This window comes from Microcebus murinus, chromosome X (assembly GCF_040939455.1).
Source record: "Microcebus murinus isolate Inina chromosome X, M.murinus_Inina_mat1.0, whole genome shotgun sequence".
NCBI lineage: Eukaryota > Metazoa > Chordata > Mammalia > Primates > Cheirogaleidae > Microcebus > Microcebus murinus.
In genome coordinates this window covers 46,695,252-46,714,197 of record NC_134136.1, presented here as the reverse complement: position 1 = coordinate 46,714,197, position 18,946 = coordinate 46,695,252, and the positions used below count along the sequence as shown (strand labels likewise).

The 18,946-nt window shown below is 44.1% G+C and overlaps 2 protein-coding genes across 2 annotated transcripts in view; one reads left to right on the top strand and one right to left on the bottom strand.

Annotated features, from left to right (window-relative positions):
- Positions 1-18,946, bottom strand: part of RPL39 (ribosomal protein L39) — a 362,820-nt gene that overhangs the window by 56,966 nt on the left and 286,908 nt on the right. The gene's annotated exons all lie outside the window — the stretch shown is intronic.
- On the top strand, positions 10-5,678 carry NDUFA1 (NADH:ubiquinone oxidoreductase subunit A1). The gene is made up of 3 exons (XM_020285023.2): positions 10-245; positions 1,487-1,576; positions 5,523-5,678. The coding sequence occupies exons 1-3, from the start codon at positions 144-146 to the stop codon at positions 5,541-5,543; spliced, it is 213 nt and encodes a 70-aa protein (XP_020140612.1). The 5' UTR covers positions 10-143; the 3' UTR covers positions 5,544-5,678.

Below are 18,946 nucleotides of genomic sequence, written 5' to 3'. Positions count from 1 at the left end.
TCGCTTCCTCTGGAGCCGTACGTGGCACCGCCCCGCTCGCAGGCTGCCGCGGGGCTTACCGGGAAGGGAGGTGAATCCCGGTCACCTTTAAGGGGCTTTGAAGCGGAATTTTGGCCTAGGTAGTCAGGGGCCTAGGTGCCGAGATGTGGTTCGAGATTCTCCCTGGACTTGCCGTCATGGGCACGTGCTTGATCATCCCCGGAGTGGCCACTGCGTACATCCACAAGTTCACTAACGGTGGCAAGGTAAGGCTGCCTGGAGGCCGACTCCACGGACTGGATTTCCAAAAAGGGCGGTGGGGGAGGGAGGCCGTTGGGATGTTGGGATGCGGAGCCTCTGTCCGAAGTGGGGAACGCCGAGGTCGGCCCTCACCTTTCTTTGCGTTGCCTAAAAGTGGAGGCTTGCGGAATGTAGCCCGTCGGAAACCAACCACATCCTGCTCTAGTGAAAAACAGCTAGTTTCTGGGTGGAGAAGAGCGTGCCTTAGGGCAGAGTAGCGATTGAGGGCTGGAAAGGTAGGAGATGAGAAGAGGTAAATCCAAACTGTTAGGCAAAGGAAAGAGGCGTCAGCGTTGCCCCCGTTCCTTCCGAACTCGGATCTTTCTTGCTCGATTTTGGTTTTAATTTCTCACATCCACATCTCTGTAGCTTCTCATACTTCTTCCCTACCCTTAATTAGGCTTTTCCCTTGACTTTTTTTTTTTTTTTGAGACAGAGTCTCACTTTTTTGTCCAGGCTAGAGTGAGTGCCGTGGCGTCAGCCTAGCTCACAGCAACCTCAAACTCCTGGGCTCAAGCGATCCTTCTGCCTCAGCCTCCCGAGTAGCTGGGACTACAGGCATGAGCCACCATGCCCGGCTAATTTTTTATATATATATCAGTTGGCCAATTAATTTCTATTTATAGTAGAGACGGGGTCTCGCTCTTGCTCAGGCTGGTTTTGAACTCCTGACCTTGAGCAATCCGCCCGCCTCGGCCTCCCAAGAGCTAGGATTACAGGCGTGAGCCACCGCGCCCGGCCTCCCTTGACTTTTTATTCCCCACTTTCCCTTGCAAGATCTTCACATCAGGATTTTCATTTTCCCTTCTTTCACACCATTAGAGTACAGATTTAATTGCTTTTTGATTTTCTGATTGTCCTTCACGTGTGATCTATCACCGTTTCTTAGGGTCACAATAGACAACAAGTAGACTTTAAAAAAAAAAGGAAGAAAGGAAAAGAAAATAATGTTGGTTAAAATAGAAAGTGTAATAACTATGGTTACCAACTTAGTCCTAAAGTCCTAATAACTATGGTTACCAACTTAGTCCTAAAGTGTAGTGGTCCAATTTTATTTAGGAGATTCTGATCATGTGTTGCTAATTTGGGCTTTTATTTCACTGATGTTCCATTTTTTTTCTAGAATGTCACTTTAAAAAATTCTAATATTTATCACTTGGGTCACTCATTTTTATAAACTGCATTAATGGTTGTCTTTTATTTGAAGGAAAAAAGAGTTGCCCATTTTGTATATTTTTGGAGTTTGATGGAAAGAGATAGGCGCATCTCTGGAGTTAATCGTTACTACGAGTCAAAGGTAAGATGACTGTGATACTAGCCATTTCTTGTGGTTGAGGTGGGTTCTGGTAATGCCTTGCCACGGGCCATACAACACCAATTTAATTAGCATTTTCTTGTCTACTTGTGATGTTGAGCAGCTTTTTACAAATTTTAATGAGCTTTTGTATTTCTTATTCTGTGGATTGTTTGTATACTTTGCCCAATTATTTGTCTTTTTGTTTTTGATTATATACATATGTATGGTTTATATATTCTGGATTATAATTTTTTGTCACTTTACACATGGCAAATATTTTTCTCAGTCTATTAGTCTTTTTCACTTTATGATATTTTTCATCAGAATGTAGTTTTAAATTTTGATGTTTATCATGTTCTACCATTTTTGGATTGTGGGTTTTATATCTTCCTTACAAAAGCCTTTTCTTTTTTTTTTTTTTTTTTGAGACAGAGTCTCGCTTTGTTGCCCAGGCTAGAGTGAGTGCCGTGGCGTCAGCCTAGCTCACAGCAATCTCAAACTCCTGGGCTCGAGTGATCCTTCTGCCTCAGCCTCCCGGGTAGCTGGGACTACAGGCATGCGCCACCATGCCCGGCTAATTTTTTATATATATATCAGTTGGCCAATTAATTTCTTTCTATTTATAGTAGAGACGGGGTCTCGCTCTTGCTCAGGCTGGTTTTGAACTCCTGACCTTGAGCAATCCGCCCGCCTCGGCCTCCCAAGAGCTAGGATTACAGGCGTGAGCTACAGCGCCCGGCCTTTTTTTTTTTTTTTTTTTTTTTTTGAGACAGTCTCTCTTTGTTGCCCAGACTAGAGTGAGTGCCATGGCGTCAGCCTAGCTCATAGCAACCTCAAACTCCTGGGCTGAAGCGATCCTGCTGCCTCAGCCTCCCGAGTAGCTGGGACTACAGGCATGCGCCACCATGCCCGGCTAATTTTTTCTATATGTATTAGTTGGCCAATTAATTTCTTTCTATTTATAGTAGAGAAGGGGTCTCACTCTTGCCCAGGCTGGTTTCAAACTCCTGACCTCGAGCACTCCACCCGCCTCTGCCTCCCAGAGTGCTAGGATTACAGGCGTGAGCGACCAAGCCCAGCCACAAAAGCCTTTTCTACCCAAGGTTATAAAAATACTGCTGGCCTTGAACTCCTGGGCTCAAGTGATCCTCCTGCCTCAGCCTTCTGTGTAGCTGGGACTATAGGCTCCTTGTCCAGCTTATAAAAATACTTTCTTATAATTTTTTCCAGATATTGTTATGGTTTCTCACTTTTTTTCTTTTCTTTTCTTTTTTTCTTACATTTAGTTCTTTGGTCCATCTGCAGGTCATTTTGGGGTATAATGTGGAAGGAGAATTAACTTTACTTTTTTCCAAGAGGTAGCCAGTTGTCACAACTACCCATTTTTAGAAAAGTCCATTTTTATTTGAAATGCCACTCCAGTAAACTTCTCTCAACAGAAAAGAAGCCAAACTCTGTAAGATAATTTAAAGAGGTTTATTCTGAGCCAAATTTGAGGACCGTGGCCTGGAGCCATGCCCAAGAAGCCTTGAACAAGTGGATTTGTTGTGGCTGGGTTACAGTTGTTTTTTTTTATTATTATTTATTTTTTTAGACAGAGTCTCACTCTTGCCCGGGCTAGAGTGCCATGGTGTCAGCCTAGCTCACAGCAACCTCAAACTCCTGGGCTCAGGTGGTCCTCCTGCCTCAGCCTCCCAAGTAGCTGGGACTACAGCCATGCGCCACCATGCCCAGCTAATTTTTTCTGTATATTTTTAATTGGCCAATTAATTTGTTTCTATTTTTAGTAGAGACCAGGCCTCGCTCTTGCCCAGGCTGGTTTCGAACTCCTGACCTTGAGCGATCCGCCCACCTTGGCCTCCCAGAGTGCCAGGATTACAGGCGTGAGCCACTACGCCTGGCCTACAGTTTGTTTTTATACATTTCAAGAAGACAGGAATTAAAGGTAAAATCATAAATCAATACATGGAAGGCATACATTGGTTTGGCCTGAAAAGGTGGGATACCTCAAAGTTACAGGTTATAGGTGGGTTTAAAGACTCTTTGACTTGTAATTGGTTAAAGAAATGAAGCTTTGTCTAAAATGTTTAGTTCAGGTAGAATGTTTTAAGTTCAGGTAAGGAAGTCTGCTAATCTGAGACAAGCTACTGGGCCATATATTTGTTGTGTAAATTGAGGACCTGCAGATCTGTCTTCTATAGCTATAAACCTGTGAGTGAGTTTTACAAAGGATGGCTCCAAGAAGGGAGGGGGCATGATAAGGCTTGTCTGAATTCTCTTTTCATGGCCAGCAACTCCATTTTATGGTATTTCCTTGGCCTAGAGGTGGTCCATTCAGTCAGCCGGTGGGGGCGGGGGAGACGGGCCTTAAGATTTTATTTTAGTTCACACTTCCACATATACATGGGCCTGTTTCATGAATGTGCTCTTCTGTATTGGTCTGCTGATTCTTGTACCAATACCTCATTTAAAGAATTACTATAATTCAAATTTTTGTTTTGTTTTGTTTTAGAGTCTGGGTCTTGTTCTGTCACCCAGAGATGGAGTGGGGTGGCAAGATCAGAGCTCACTGCGTCCTTGAATTCCTGGGCTCAAGTGATCCTACCACCTCAGCTTCCTGAATAACTAGGGCTGCCGGTTCATACCATGCCTGCCTAATTTTTAACATTTTTTTTTCTTTTTTTTCATATTGCATTATTTCAGGATGGGAAAAAGGAGCCTTTTTCCCATCCTGAAATAATGCAATATTTTTTTTTTTTTTTTTTTTTATTGGAAGGGGGATCCTCTCTCACTATGTTGCTCAAGCTGGTCGTGAACTTCTGGCCTCATGTGATCCTCCTATCTCTGCCTCCCCAAGTGCTAGGATTACAGACATGAGCCACACGTGCAGCCAAGAATTACTATAATTTTATATTTGAATTGTGTGAAATTACCATTTTTTTTGTAGGTCAGAAATCGCCAAATAATAGCATTTTCATCACTGATTAATCTTTTAATTTATAGCTTCTGAAGTATTTGGTTGTGAACTAAGATACAGTGGGTCTTTTGAATAATTAGTGTAGTGCTTATACAGCAAAGGTTCTGGAGTTGGGGTCCCTGGGCTTGATTTTTGGCTCTGTTAATTCCTTAGGGACTTAAGCAAGTGACTTTTAACCTCTCTGAGCCTCCATTTCCTCATCTGTAAAAATGTGGGATGAGAGGCCGGGCGCAGTGGCTCACGCCTGTAATCCTAGCACTCTGGGAGGCCGAGGCAGGCGGATTGCTAAAGGTCAGGAGTTCGAAACCAGCCTGAGCAAGAGCGAGACCCCGTCTCTACTATAAATAGAAAGAAATTAATTGGCCAACTAATATATATAGAAAAAATTAGCCGGGCATGGTGGCACATACCTGTAGTCCCAGCTACTCGGGAGGCTGAGGCAGGAGGATTGCTTGAGCCCAGGAGTTTGAGGTTGCTGTGAGCTAGGCTGATGCCATGGCACTCACTCTAGCCTGAGCAACAAAGCGAGACTCTGTCTCAAAAAAAAAAAAAAAAAAAAATGTGGGATGAGGATAATATTATCTACCTCATGTTGGCTGTTATTTTATAAAAGGGATTTTACCTTATTGTCCTCTGACTCACTGAGGGTGCTTTGTGTAAGGATCCAGGTGATAAATAGTTGTTTGACTTTAGTTCTGACTGGGGGAAGGGTCTTTTCACATAAAGTGTTTATGTTTGCTGCTTTCAAAAAATGAAAGTGATTATGTTTGCTGTCAGAAATCATTACAAGTTATTCTTTAGTGATTATAAAATTTAATCCAATGTATTATTGCAGTTAGAGAAATTTGGGATGTGAAAGCACTTTTTTAAATAACAGAATGCCATTTTGTAACACTAGAATTAAAAGTACATGATACATCTTTTGTGGGAACAGAAGTCTCACATTCTCCTTTTTAAACTGTTTTTCAGGGTTTGGAGAACATTGATTAAAGCAGCATTTTCCTGATTGATGAAAAAATAACTCAGTAATGGTCATCTACTCCTGCTAGAAGGTTATACAGTATATTATGTAGCATGCAGTATGTTATATAATGCTTAATAAAAATAAAATGACAGAAAAATCAAAGGCATTTCTTTTTTTAAATATACTATACAAGATCAAGCAATCTACTCCATGTAGCTTATCATTTAAAAAACTAGAAGACAACGGTGAGGCTTATATATTTATAGATATTATGTATACCAAGCACCTATCTCTGTGCCTAGCACCTACTACTTCATAAATTGTAGTTGGCACCATTTTAATAGATTCATATATTTTAAAAACACTCTTTCTTCAGAGATGGCTAGGAGAATACAGAAATTTTTTTTTTTTTTTTTTTTTGAGACAGAGTCTCGCTTTGTTGCCCAGGCTAGAATGAGTGCCATGGCATCAGCCTAGCTCACAGCAACCTCAAACTCCTGGGCTCAAGCGATCCTTCTGCCTCAGCCTCCCAAGTGGCTGGGACTACAGGCATGCGCCACCATGCCCGGCTAATTTTTTCTATATATATTATTTGGCCAATTAATTTCTTTCTATTTATAGTAGAGACGGGGTCTCACTCTTGCTCAGGCTGGTTTCGAACTCCTGACCTCGAGCAATCCGCCCGCCTCGGCCTCCCAGAGAGCTAGGATTACAGGCGTGAGCCACCGCGCCCGGCCAGAAAATTTTTTTTTTTTTTTTTTTTTTTTAGTTCCTTTTCTGGGTAGATGCTATAGTGTTTAAAATTTTGGTTAGGATACTTTTAAAACAGATTGCACTTCAGCTTTCATGCATTTTGCATCGTATCTAACCATAGCATATGATTAAGCATTGATTTTTGTTTTAGAATAGGGCAGCAATAGCAATCATTTAGCTTATTAAAATGAGAGTATACTGACCACTTGAAATAAAGAGTTACATGTTCAACATTAAACATAACTAAATACTATGGAGCTCTGAAAAGGTATAACTACTCTGAAGATGGTGATACTCAATGTGTATACAGCAACATCACAAATGACATCAAGATGTCTACTTTCATTTTGATCTTTTATCCAGCTTAACATCTGATCTAATCATGACTTTAAACATACCTGCATTGTATGATTTCCACTGACCTCACTACAGGGCAGGGCTTACAGAAGGAAGGAAGTGGCTTTCATACTTAGAGTAATAGTCTATATTATGCCACCCTGTGATGGTGAGGCAATAACCTTTTACTGTTTAAGGAAAACCACCACTTCAAACTTAATATATCCTCTATTATTATTTAGTACTTCACAGGCCTCATTTAATTGTTAAGAGAACTATCCTTAGAAAGGGAGAAAGAGGGCACATAGTTCACATGAGGAGTTGTGGATTTAGAAGATGTAATGATGACATTAGTAAATCCTAAATCTATTGATTTTTAGGTCTTTTATTTCTCCACTGTGCCTCTAGGCAGGGATCATAAGTTTAACTCTTCCTCTTGCCCCCAGAAAGGGTCTCATTCTGCCCAGGCTACAGTGCAGTGGCATCATCATAGCTCACTGCAACCTCAAACTCCTGGGCTCAAGCAATCCTCCCACCTCAGCCTCCTGAGTAGCTGGGACTACAGGTGTGTGCCACCATGCCCAGCTAATTTTTCTTATTTTTTATCTTTTTAGAGATAAGGTCTCAACTATGTTGTTCAGGTAGGTCTCAAATCCTGGCCTCAAGTGATCCTCCTGCCTCATCCTCCCAAAGTGCTAGGCATCAGTCACTTTGCCCTGCCAAGTTTATCTCCTTAGATGAATGTCAGGTCTGTATAGTGAAGAGCTACAAAATGACAGGTAGAAATCAGAATTGGTCAGGTTTAGAATAAGGATCCAAATCCTTCACCTCCCTTTTTTGTAGTATCTACTCAGAAATTGAATTTTATTTTTATACTCTACTGCCAGAGAGTAAATCAGATTAAAACACCCTGAAGCTAGAAGATTATGGTGGTGGTATGCAGTCTGGATTTCTTTTGATTTTTTTTTTTTTTTTGCAAGTGCAATTAGAAGTGTTTTCTTACAGCAGCTCTAACATTTATGGTCTAGCCACTGACCTTGGATCCATCTGTCACCTGCTCTTAAGGCCTGGTGAAGTGCTGCTTAGGAAGCAATGCCATTTGTTTGGTTTTATTCATTCTTTATTTTTTTAAAAATTAAATGTTATTCACATAGCTCAAAAATCCAACAATATAACGTAGTGAAAAGACTTGCTCTAATCCCTTGCCCAGCACTTGTCCATTCACACCACCCCAAAGGTTTTCTTTATGCACGTATAAATTTAAACAAGTTCATCTTTGATTTTTATGCAGTGGTAGTATCTAACACATACTGTTGACCTCTTGTTTGGAAGAAAAGTTCTTTGGAAGAAAAAATATTTTTGCTTACAGGGATTGGAATTCTATGAAATCATATTTACCAGGCTTCCATAGTTATTTCTGGGATCAAATGAAATAGGAAAAACTGAAAAAAGATAGAGGAAGCCATGCACATTCAGAAGGGAGAGGAAAAGAATGGCCCTGCCCTTTGTCTGGGAAACATTTATTTATTTGTTTGGTTTTAGCTTTCTCAGGTTGAAAGGGAAACATTTTTAAATGAAATGTTTATGAAAAAGGAAATTCTACAATCAAAAATTCAAACTTAGAAGGACCCTTATACATTTAGTCTAAACTCTGATTCCACGGATGAAGAAATAAGGTTGACAGATGGGAAGTGATTGCTTAGCCAGCCAGTGGCAGAACTGGGCCTAGAATCCTGGGTGTTTTGACTCCCAAACTAGCATACTTTTAACTGTTCTTTGTGGTTCACATCATTGGTTGAGTAAATACTACATTCCAGGCCAGGCACTGTGCCTCAGATTTGAGTAAGACACAGTCCTGTCCTCCAGCTCACAGTCAGTGGGAGTGACAGACAATTACATGAAGGATAGGTGTTGTGGCAGAAGTTTGCAGGTGCCGTGGGAGCACAGAGTTGGGGCTGGGCTCAGCCTTGGGTTGCAGGAAAAGGAAAGGGCTTAGGGTAAGTTTCCAGGGAATGTCACACTAAGCCAAGTCTTGAAAGTTGGGTGGGGTTTACCAGAGAAACAACTGGGGGGAGGACATTCCAAACAGAGGGAACAGCATGAGGATTGGAGACATGAACTAGGATGGCTGTGTGGGAAAGCTCTGTAAGCAGTTCTGCGGAACTAGAGCAGAGAGAGCAAAGTTCGAGTAGAGGGAGGGACTGCAGAGGTTGGCAGGACCCAGAACATGAAGGGCCTTGTATGTTGCCCTCAGGGAGAATTTCTCCCAAGGGCAATTGGGAGCCTATTCAGGGCAGGAAGCAGGAAAGTAATGTGGCGACATGGACTCATCAGATCTGCGTGGCTGCTCAGCATAGGGTAATTTAAAAACACTGATTTTCAACCAGCTGAGTTTGTCCCCTAGGGCACATTCGAAATGTCTGGAAACATTTTTTTCTTGTCACAACAGGAGGAGTTTGGAGGGAGAGGTGTTGCTGACATCTAGTGGGTAGAAAGAAGCCAGCAATGCTTCTAAACATCTTACAATGCACAAGACAACCCTACAGGACAGTCTGGTAGCCCAAAAAGTCTATGGTGCAGAGGTTGAGAAACCCTGAAAACAGTAGCAGAGGCCGGGCGAGGTGGCTCACACCTGTAATCCTAGCACTCTGGCCAAGGCGGGCGTTCGAGGTCAGAAGTTCGAAATCAGCCTGTCAAGAGGAGACCCCATCTCTACTATAAATAGAAAGAAATTAATTGACCAAGTAATATATATAGAAAACATTAGCCAGGCATGGTGGTGCATGCCTGTAGTCCCAGCTACTCGGGAGGCTGAGGCAGCAGGATTCCTTGAGCCCAGGAGATTGAAGTTGCTGTGAGCTAGGCTGACGCCACGGCACTCACTCTAGCCTGGGCAACAAAGTGAGACTCTGTCTCAAAAAAAAAAAACCCAAAAAACAGTAGCAGAGTCTCCATTAAGGTACACACTAAGAAGTTTTTTTTTTTAATTCCTACTGATTCAAGAATATATGGGAACAATTTCTCTCCTTCCTCCCCATCCTGGTTCTTTTTTTCATTACAGTTCAGATCTATAAACTTGAACTTTGTCCCTTCTCTGGAGGCATTTGTTTTTCCAAGGAAATATCCCAACTTACTCTGTGATGTGCCGTAGGTGGAGAAGGCACAGAACGTGGGTTTTTTTTGTATGTTTTTTGTATTTTTTTTTTCTCTCCCAAATAGATGATGTGAGCTGTGGAGACACAGAATGTTGGGAATAACTTTATGTCAGGAAGCCCCCCCATCTGCAGGTTGAGTGACCTTTGGTAGGTCACATCCCTGATTTGAGCCTCAGCTCTCCCATCTCTGAAGTGAGGATAGTATGTGTTCGGCATATGTCCCTGAGTTTCTGAGATAGTCTCATGTATGTGAAGTACTTTGTAAGTGTATAGCCCTGTGCATGTGGAAGGGACCCACATTATGAGCACCCCTCTTACCTGCTCTCCAGTCCACCTCCAACCCCCCCAAAGTGACTTACACAAATAAGGTGTCAGGAGGGCCCTCAGGCCAGGTCTTTGGTTCCCTGTTAGAGTGATCACACGAGGGAATCTCAGAGCATTGCAAAGACAACAGATAGTAGGAACTTCAATGAAGAAATGAATTTTCCTGAAGATATTTTCTGAAAACAGCTAAAAATGCAGGTTAATGCTACTGTGAGAACCGAGTGCCTGGTTACCCCTCTCAGCTCTTGCTGCTTGCTGTATGCTAAGGGAAGTTGGTGAGTGGGTGAGGGTGAAGCTGGCCATTCTCACCAAAAGGCTTCTAGATGAAGGTACAGGGTGGGGGATAAGAGTTACACATCATGTGGTTTTCAAGATTCCCTATCACTCTGTTGCTTCTGTGGTCTGAGAACTCAAATTATTCTATTGTACTTTTGTGAGAAACAAGACATGTGGAACAATTACAAGTTTTTTTTTCTGTACCAAGTATGTACATGTGGATTTTAGCTATCTAAAGATATTGGCATTTGGCTTATTGGTTTGGGTCTGTGTGTACTTGTGTAATGTTCCCCTCCAACCTCATCCACTCCCTCCTGACCAAATATTACATCTCTGAGGTTTTCATACTCTAGAATATTCTTTTCCAGGGGAAGCTGGAGCAGACCTTTGTGGCCTATAGCATATGGAGCCTGGGGTTGAGAATGTTCTTATAACCTTCATATTTTGATGCACTTTTGATAAAAGAGAGAGAAATTCTTATAAAGAATAAATCCTAGGCCGGGCGAGGTGGCTCACGCCTGTAATCCTAACACTCTGGGAGGCCGAAGCAGGTGAATCATTCAAGGTCAAGAGTTTGAAACTAGCCTGAGCAAGAGCAAGATCCCGTCTCTACTATAAATAGAAAGAAATTAATTGGCCAACTAAAAATATATAGAAAAAAATCAGCCGGGCATGGTGGCATATGCCTGTAGTCCCAGCTACTTGGGAGGCTGAGGCAGGAGGATCGCTTGAGCCCAAGGAGTTTGAGGTTGCTGTGAGCTAGGCCACGGCACTCTAGCTCGGGTGACACAGTGAGACTCTGTCTCAAAAACAAAAAAAAGAATAAATCCTTTGCTATATTTGCATAATCTTTGTTAAGGGTTTCTTTGGCTTTTTGTGTACTCACTGTGTCTTATGCTGTTGGCTGTAATATACCTTTCTCCACCCCCAAAGACTCTTCTGCAATAAATAATTGCTTTTAGGATTTCCATAAATCTTTTTTTTTTTTTTTTTTTTTTGAGACAGAGTCTTACTCTGTTGCCCGAGCTAGAGTGCCGTCGCATCAGCCTAGCTCACAGCAACCTCAAACTCCTGGGCTCAAGCGATCCTTCTGCCTCAGCCTCCCGAGTGGCTGGGACTACAGCCATGTGCCACCATGCCCGGCTAATTTTTTCTATATATTTTTGGTGGCCAATTAATTTCTTTCTAATTTTTAGTAGAAATGGGGTCTCACTCTTGCTCGGGCTGGTTTTGAACTCCTGACTTTGGGCGATCCACCCGCCTTGGCCTCCCAGAGTGCTAGGATTACAGGCGTGAGCCACCATGCCTGGCCGATTTCCGCAAATCTTGATTTAAGATTAGACACATAACTGTTCTTTTCAGGGCATCGCCAAGAAAATGGCTCAGCAGATCTTACTTGTGAAAACCCATGTAACTATTGCTTTATTAGTTTGAACACATTTGCATCATTCGTTGTTTTGTTTCTTGGTAGGTACCTTCGTCAGTTCCAGAAAATATGGAAAGACCAATTATTATATTTGGGCTAGAGAGTAGTTAGGTAATAAGATTTTTAAACAAGCATGTAATTTTGATTATGACCCCCCAAAAACTATAATCCCAAAGGCAATATAAAGAAGGTAGGGAAAACATTGGGAGCATTACTGCCCCAAGAAAACAAAAATATTTTCTCTGTGTTTAAGAATTTCTTTGGTATCCCGGTATAAGAAGCTCCTAAGAAAAAATAAATAAATAAATAATAATAAAAAGGTAAACAAAGAATTTCTTTGGTATACTGTGCCTATCCTCCTGTGAGCCACCTGCCATGTGGCTGGAGAGTGTTTCATTCAGCAGATAGATTTTCCTTCTAAGCCTAACACACTTGTTTCTAGAGGCCAGAAAACAGGCCATCCCTCAGAAGCCTCCTCTTTAATCTAACCTCTAAGAACTTAGTATTTGGGGTTGGGTTGGTCATGTCTCTAGGGCAACCCTGATGTTTTCATCCAGTGTCCATGACAGCAGCCCACTCTAGTTATGACTATGGACCAGGACATCAAGGCATCACCACGAAAAATCCAGCTATCCAGGAACAGCTTTGCCATAGTACTTTTGTTCTGAGCAAAGCACTATTCAATGAGGCATTCATGCTCAAAGACTGCTAGAACATTCCAAGGGATCTTTGCGACATCACGACTTAGGGATTCACCCAGCTGGGTCTGCCTGATTAGCACAGTACTGGGTCTGTGGCTTTTACTGTTGGAGAATGGGCCTTAGCTTGAGAAAGGTCCTGGGCTCCTATCACCTCCTCCCTCTTCCCAAGGCAGTCTGGTGGCCTTTTAGACTTGAAGGACAATACTCAGCCACACTTGCTTAGAACCTGCCCAAATCCAGCATGCCTCGTTTGGAGTCAGGAAGCATTTCATTGTCCCCTGCTTTGACATGCTAGTTATCTTTTCATATGGGCACACTTTATTTTCTCAACTCTATTGTAAGTGTATTGAGGGTGGAAACCTTGTCTTAGCTTCTCACAATTCCTGCCACCTGTGCACTTTACAGGCACTTAAAAAATATATGTGCTGGGCTGACTGGGTTCATTGCACAAAAAGAGAATGTCAGCATTTCGCCTGGGTTTCACAGCCAAGAGGCACCAGTCTTGCCAGGCATAGGTAGCAGAGGATGAAAGAGGAGAGAGCAGGGGAAAGAATAAGAAGATAAATAAGGGAAAGAGGTGACAGAGTGAGCATGAGAGAATAAGAGAGCAGAGGGAAGTCACTGGGAGGAAATTAAAATGACTGTGGGGACACAGGTGGAGAAGAATAGATTCCAGGCTCAGGAGAGAGGGCCATGATTTCAGCTTCATCCCCTCTTTCTTATGCTCAGATATATACCACCCCTGCTTGGAGGCATCTCCCTGGATTTTCCTCAATTTGCAACCAAGGTCAAGCTCATACAACTTGGCAAAGGACAGCCAGTAAGTTGAGAGGCAAGGTGTTGGGACAAGGAAAATGACTTTTATTTGGAGAGCCAACAAAACAAGAAGGTGGTGGACTAACATCCCAAAGAGCCATCTAAAATTGCTAAGAACTTTAGGCTCCTTTTTATCTTAAGGGAAGGAAGTGGGGTGGTTGGGTTACAAGAGGTAACTGGGGGGCCCAGGGGACTGCAGACATCTGGGCATCTGTGAGGGTCTTAGGAAGTTGTAAAACTTCTTTGCTCTTAGTCAGTTAACTTTGGAGGACAAAGGTCAGGATTCTCCTAAAAGTCTTTAACACAGTATTGTTACTCATATGTATGCTTTCCTTATCTCCCTGGGAGTTAGTGGGGTTTTTTTGTTGTTTGTTTGTTTTTTGAGACAGAGTCTTACTCTGTTGCCTGGGCTAGAGTGCCATGGCGTCAGCCTAGCTCACGGCAACCTCAAACTCCTGGGCTCGGGCGATCCTCCTGCCTCAGCCTCCCGAGTAGCTGGGACTACAGGCATGCGCCACCATGCCCGGCTAATTTTTTCTATATATATTAGTTGGCCAATTAATTTCTTTCTATTTATAGTAGAGACAGAGTCTCGCTCTTGCTCAGGCTGGTTTCAAACTCCTGACCTCAAGCAGTCCTCCCGCCTCGGCCTCCCAAAGTGCTAGGATTACAGGCGTGAGCCACTGAACTTGGCCTATTTCTATTTTCAGTAGAGACAGGTCTCACTCTTGCTCAGGCTGGTCTTGAACTCCTGAGCCCAAACGATCCTACTGTCTCAGTCTACCGTAGTGCTAGGATTACAGATGTGAGCCACTGCGCCCGGCCACTGGGAGTTAGTGTTACTGAAAGCTCTGGCACTTGTCCCTGAGGCTGCATCAGAGGCATGAGGATAGTGGTTTGAGGAAAAGAAAACAGAAGTTTATTAATTTGCCAGGAAATGAGGAGAATGGCAGACTCTTGTCTTAAAGTATCATTGTCTCATCTATAAGCAGAAATACAGAGTATTTAAAGTGGAGTTTTCATCTTCAGGCAATTGCTATTTTACTATAGTTGACCTAGCACTCTGGGAGGCCGAGGCGGGCGGATTGCTTGAGGTCAGGAGTTCGAAATCAGCCTGAGCAAGACTGAGACCCCGTCTCTACTATAAATAGAAAGAAACTATTGGCCAACTAATATATATAGAAAAAATTAGCCGGGCATGGTGGCGCATGGCTGTAGTCCCAGCTACTCGGGAGGCTGAGGCAGCAGGATTGCTTGAGCCCAGGAGTTTGAGGCTGCTGTGAGCTAGGCTGACGCCACAGCACTCACTCTAGCCTGGGCAACAGAGTGAGACTCTGTCTCAAAAAAACAAACAAACAAAAAAAAAACTAGTTGATGGTTCTGATCCATCCCATCTCCAGTGAAGACAATCTCGTGACCTCTGCCTGGACAATTCTGTTGAGCCATCTTCTGTGGTACAAGAAAACAAAAGACACAAAACGGATAAAACTCCCCTGCCCTTCTGATATATTGCCTTTGCCCCACCTGAGTCAGAGCTTCAAGTATGTCCATCCCCTCACCAGGGGTCCTCAAACTTTTTAAACAGGGGGCCAGTTCACTGTCCCTCAAATCGTTGGAGGGCCGTTGGAGAGTGCAGCGCACATTCCACACATGCGCACTGTGGGCCCGGGACCAGTGGGCTGCTAAGCAGGACAGGCAGCAGCGGCAAAAACACCCAGCAGGCTGGGTAAATGTCTTTGGCAGGCCACATGTGGCCCGAGGGCCATAGTTAGAGGACCTCCGCGACTGTGCGCACTGCACCCATTAGGTGTGAAATACCTATCCCCTCCTCCTCCCTCCCATCTGCCCGACACCCGATGAATGTTACTACTATATGTGCACTTAAGTGTTGATCAGTCAATACCAATTTGATGGTGAGTATGTGTGGTGCTTGTTTTTCCATTCTTGTGATACTTCACTTAGCATAATAGGCTCCAGCTCTATCCAGGATAACACAAGAGGTGCTAGATCACCATTGTTTTTTTTTGTGGCTGATTAGAACTCTATGGTATACATAAACCATGTTTTATTAATTCACTCACGTATAGATGGGCACTTGGGTTGCTTCCACATCTTTGCAATTGTGAATTGTGCTGCTATAAACATTTGAGTGCAAATGTCTTTTTTATAGAATGTCTTTTGTTCTTTTGGGTAGATGCCCAGTAATGGGATTGCTAGATCAAATGATAGATTTCCTTCTATCTCTTTGAGGTATCTCCATATTACTTTTCATAGAGGTTGAACTAATTTGCAGTCCGACCAGCAGTGTATCTATCTACACTCATTGTTATGAGGAATTTAAGTTATTTCTGCATGTCCTGGGGTCTTAGCCTATATGGCCTTACTCACTTTTTGGTAGACCTCAGGAGGAAAAGTACTTGCTGCTTCTTGCAAAACCTGCAGTTGCAGTCAACAATGTGCAAGTCTGCTGAGGCCCAAACTTCAAAATGAACTGCTCTGCAGTGGCAACCTCCTGTGTGCTTCACCAGGCCCTGGTATTCAAAGCCAGCAAGAGCTTGGTGGTACCCTCGGAGGTGAGCTTCTGCCACTTCTGGCAATGCTCCTGGTGCTCCTGCTGCTCACTCAGGTCTGGTGTGGCCACCAAGGACATAGGGGTCGCCAGAGTCAGCAGTGGAGCAGCACCAGCTCGGTGGTGGCTCTCTGGGGCCTGCCTCCTGGGCCCACAGCGATGAGTTCCTCAGTCACTGCTGCCCAGCCCCCATCCCCTGCCTGGCTCACAGAGTGCCACCATGCATAGCTGGTGCCAGGGGGTCAGGGAGGTAGCCAAGGGGGAGGACCTCGACTGCTTCTGCCCATGTGGCTTGGTGCTAATCAAGTCCCTACTGTCAATCATACCGGGGTCTTCTGTGAGGATATTTGGATTGGAGCCACTAGTAAGGCAGGGGGCCCTGGGCCCCCTCCTTCGTCATCTGAGTCCTGGACTCAAAAAACCATTTTCTCTCCCAGGGGTTTCCTTTTACCTGGAGCCCTTTGCAATTTTGGACAGTGTTCTTTCCAAAGTCCTTCCTTTTTTACAAAAAGCACACTGATTATATTTCAACCTGGGGCAACTTTTTCCACCCTTTCCTTTTGACTGTTCTCAAAGGACCCTTGGTTAGTGCAGCTAACAGACAACACATAGGTTTCTGTTTCTGTTATTCCCTAGTGTTATATACTTTAAAGGCACTATTAACAAATTGTGAGGGATTCATACCAGTTACCCCTTCCACATGCTGCAGCTTTCTCCTTATATCTGGAGTGTTCTGCCCTATAAAAGTCATATTAACCATGTGCATATTCCCAGGGGCCTCAGGATCTGCATGTGCATATTTCCCATATGCCTGATAGATGTGTTCCCAAAATTCAGAGGGATGGTCTGCATTAGGCTCCCATTTTTTTTTTTTTTTTTGAGACAGAGTCTCACTCTGTTGCCTGGGCTAGAGTGCCATGATGTCAGCCTAGCTCACAGCAACCTCAAACTCCTGGGCTCAAGCAATCCTCCTTCCTCAGCCTCCCAAGTAGCTGGGACTACGGGCATGTGCCACCATGCCTGGCTAATTTTTTCTATATATTTTTAGTTGGCCAGTTAATTTCTTTCTATTTATAGTAGAGACGGGGTCTCCCTCTAGCTCAGGCTGGTTTCAAACTCCTGACCTTGAGCAATCCACCTGCCTTGGCCTCCCACAGTGCTAGCATTACAGGCTTGAGCCACCATGCTGGCCTTAGGATTCCATTTTGTATAAGTCCAATAATACCCTGCAGGCTGATCTTGCACATTCAAGCCCCCTATCTGATATTGCTGAAATGGAAATTGCCCTGCCTTGGCTATGGGCACCCTCTGGCCAAATTGAGTTTCCTGCCAGGTCTTAGAAGGAGAGACCATTCCCACTCCCAAGTCATAACCTAGTGGGCATGGGACTGAAGAACAGGTTCCAGTCGCTCCCTCCCCTGCCCCTCTCGTGGTGCCAAGTTGGCATCGGTTGTGGGCAGCAGAAGTTGCCCCGGGCCTGACTCTGTGAGGGGCTGCCTACCAGGCCATCTGCAGGGCTTTGGTGGCGGGAAAGTTGCTCCCGTTGGTGCACTCCGCGACCACCACACTGGAGGCCCATGGCTATTGCAGTTGCCCTGGTGGGCCTGGCATGGATTGGTTCCCCCCAGCCAATGGGTCTGCCCTTGGGGCGGCAGTTCTGAGTGGCACCTTGCCTCAGCCAGCACCCAGCAGTTAACTAAGAACTGGTGCAGGCCAGCGGAATCCAACTGTTTTAATTAAACCAAAGCATTGAGAAGGCCCGCAGTGGACAGAACAGTGGGGTCCCAACAGTACGAGCTCAAGTGTGGCCAAGCCTGTGGTGCCTTCCCCAGTGGATGGGGAGCTGGTGGCAAGGGAGTGTGGTAGGTTTGGATCCAACCTGGTTAATTCCTCCCCAGTTTTATCACCCAGCCTTTCAGACTCTTTATTATCCAATTGCATGAAAGATTTTATATATGGGGTCTTGTCCAATTTACCTGACCTTCGACAAAGTAATTCCAGTTGTAAGACAGTATAACAATTTAAGGTTCCACTCAACAGCCACTTCTCATACAGCTTCGGGCTACTGCTATTTAACTATAGCATCTCCTGTGAAGACACTCTCATGACCTCTTCCCAGACAATTCTGTTGAGCCATCTCCTGTGGTACAAAGAACACTCCCCAGCCCCTCTGATTACTCACCTCAGGCAGGGATGCAGTTTTTAATTCCCAAAAAGAGTGTGTGTGGGGGTGGTTAAAGAGACAACCCGCAAAACATTTTACCCTTTTTCAGGCCATTCCCTCTGTTATAGCAGTTTCTTTGTGATTCCTCTGCTTTTGGATTCTGTCTATTGTGGCTAGTCCTGTCCTCATCATGACTGTGGTAACTAATGTTTATCAAGCATTTCCAGTGTGCCCATCCTTGATCTGAGTTCTCTGTATGAATCATCTCATTTTATCTTCTCATCAACCCTGTGAAGTAACCATTAAGATCCCCATTGTAGGCCGGGTGTGGTGGCTCACACCTGTAATCCTAGCACTCTGGGGAGGCCGAGGCAGGCGGATTGCTCGAGGTCAGGAGTTCGAAACCAGCCTGAGCAAGAGCAAGACCCCATCTCTACTATAAATAGAAAGAAATTAATTGGCCAACTAATACAAATAGAAAAAAATTAGCCGGGCATGGTGGGCACATGCCTGTAGTCCCAGCTATTCAGGAGGCTGAGGCAGGAGGATCGCTTGAGCCCAGGAGTTTGAGGTTGCTGTGAGCTAGGCAGACACCACGGCACTCACTCTAGCCTGGGCAACAAAGCGAGACTCTGTCTCAAAAAAAAAAAAATATCCCCATTGTACACAAGAATCTCAGAGAGGTGAAACAATGTGTTTGAAGTCACAACATCACACTAGTATGTGGCAAAGCTGGGATATGAAACCTTCCATCTGTGTTCAGGGTCTACGTTCTTCCTACTAAGCCACACTACCTCCCACACTTCCCCTTCCCATGCCCATTCACCTACCTCTTCACTCCATGTCCGCAGCACGATCTCTGAGTACGGGACCTTAAAGTATGTGATGTCTTTCCAGGCAATGAACTCA

Excerpts from the sequence above, each read along its gene's own strand:
- NDUFA1 (XM_020285023.2), top strand. The coding sequence starts at position 144 with ATGTGGTTCGAGATTCTCCCTGGACTTGCCGTCATGGGCACGTGCTTG. Across the intron at positions 246-1,486 it reads AGTTCACTAACGGTGGCAAG|GAAAAAAGAGTTGCCCATTT; the intron begins GTAAGGCTGCCT and ends TTTTATTTGAAG. Across the intron at positions 1,577-5,522 it reads ATCGTTACTACGAGTCAAAG|GGTTTGGAGAACATTGATTA; the intron begins GTAAGATGACTG and ends ACTGTTTTTCAG.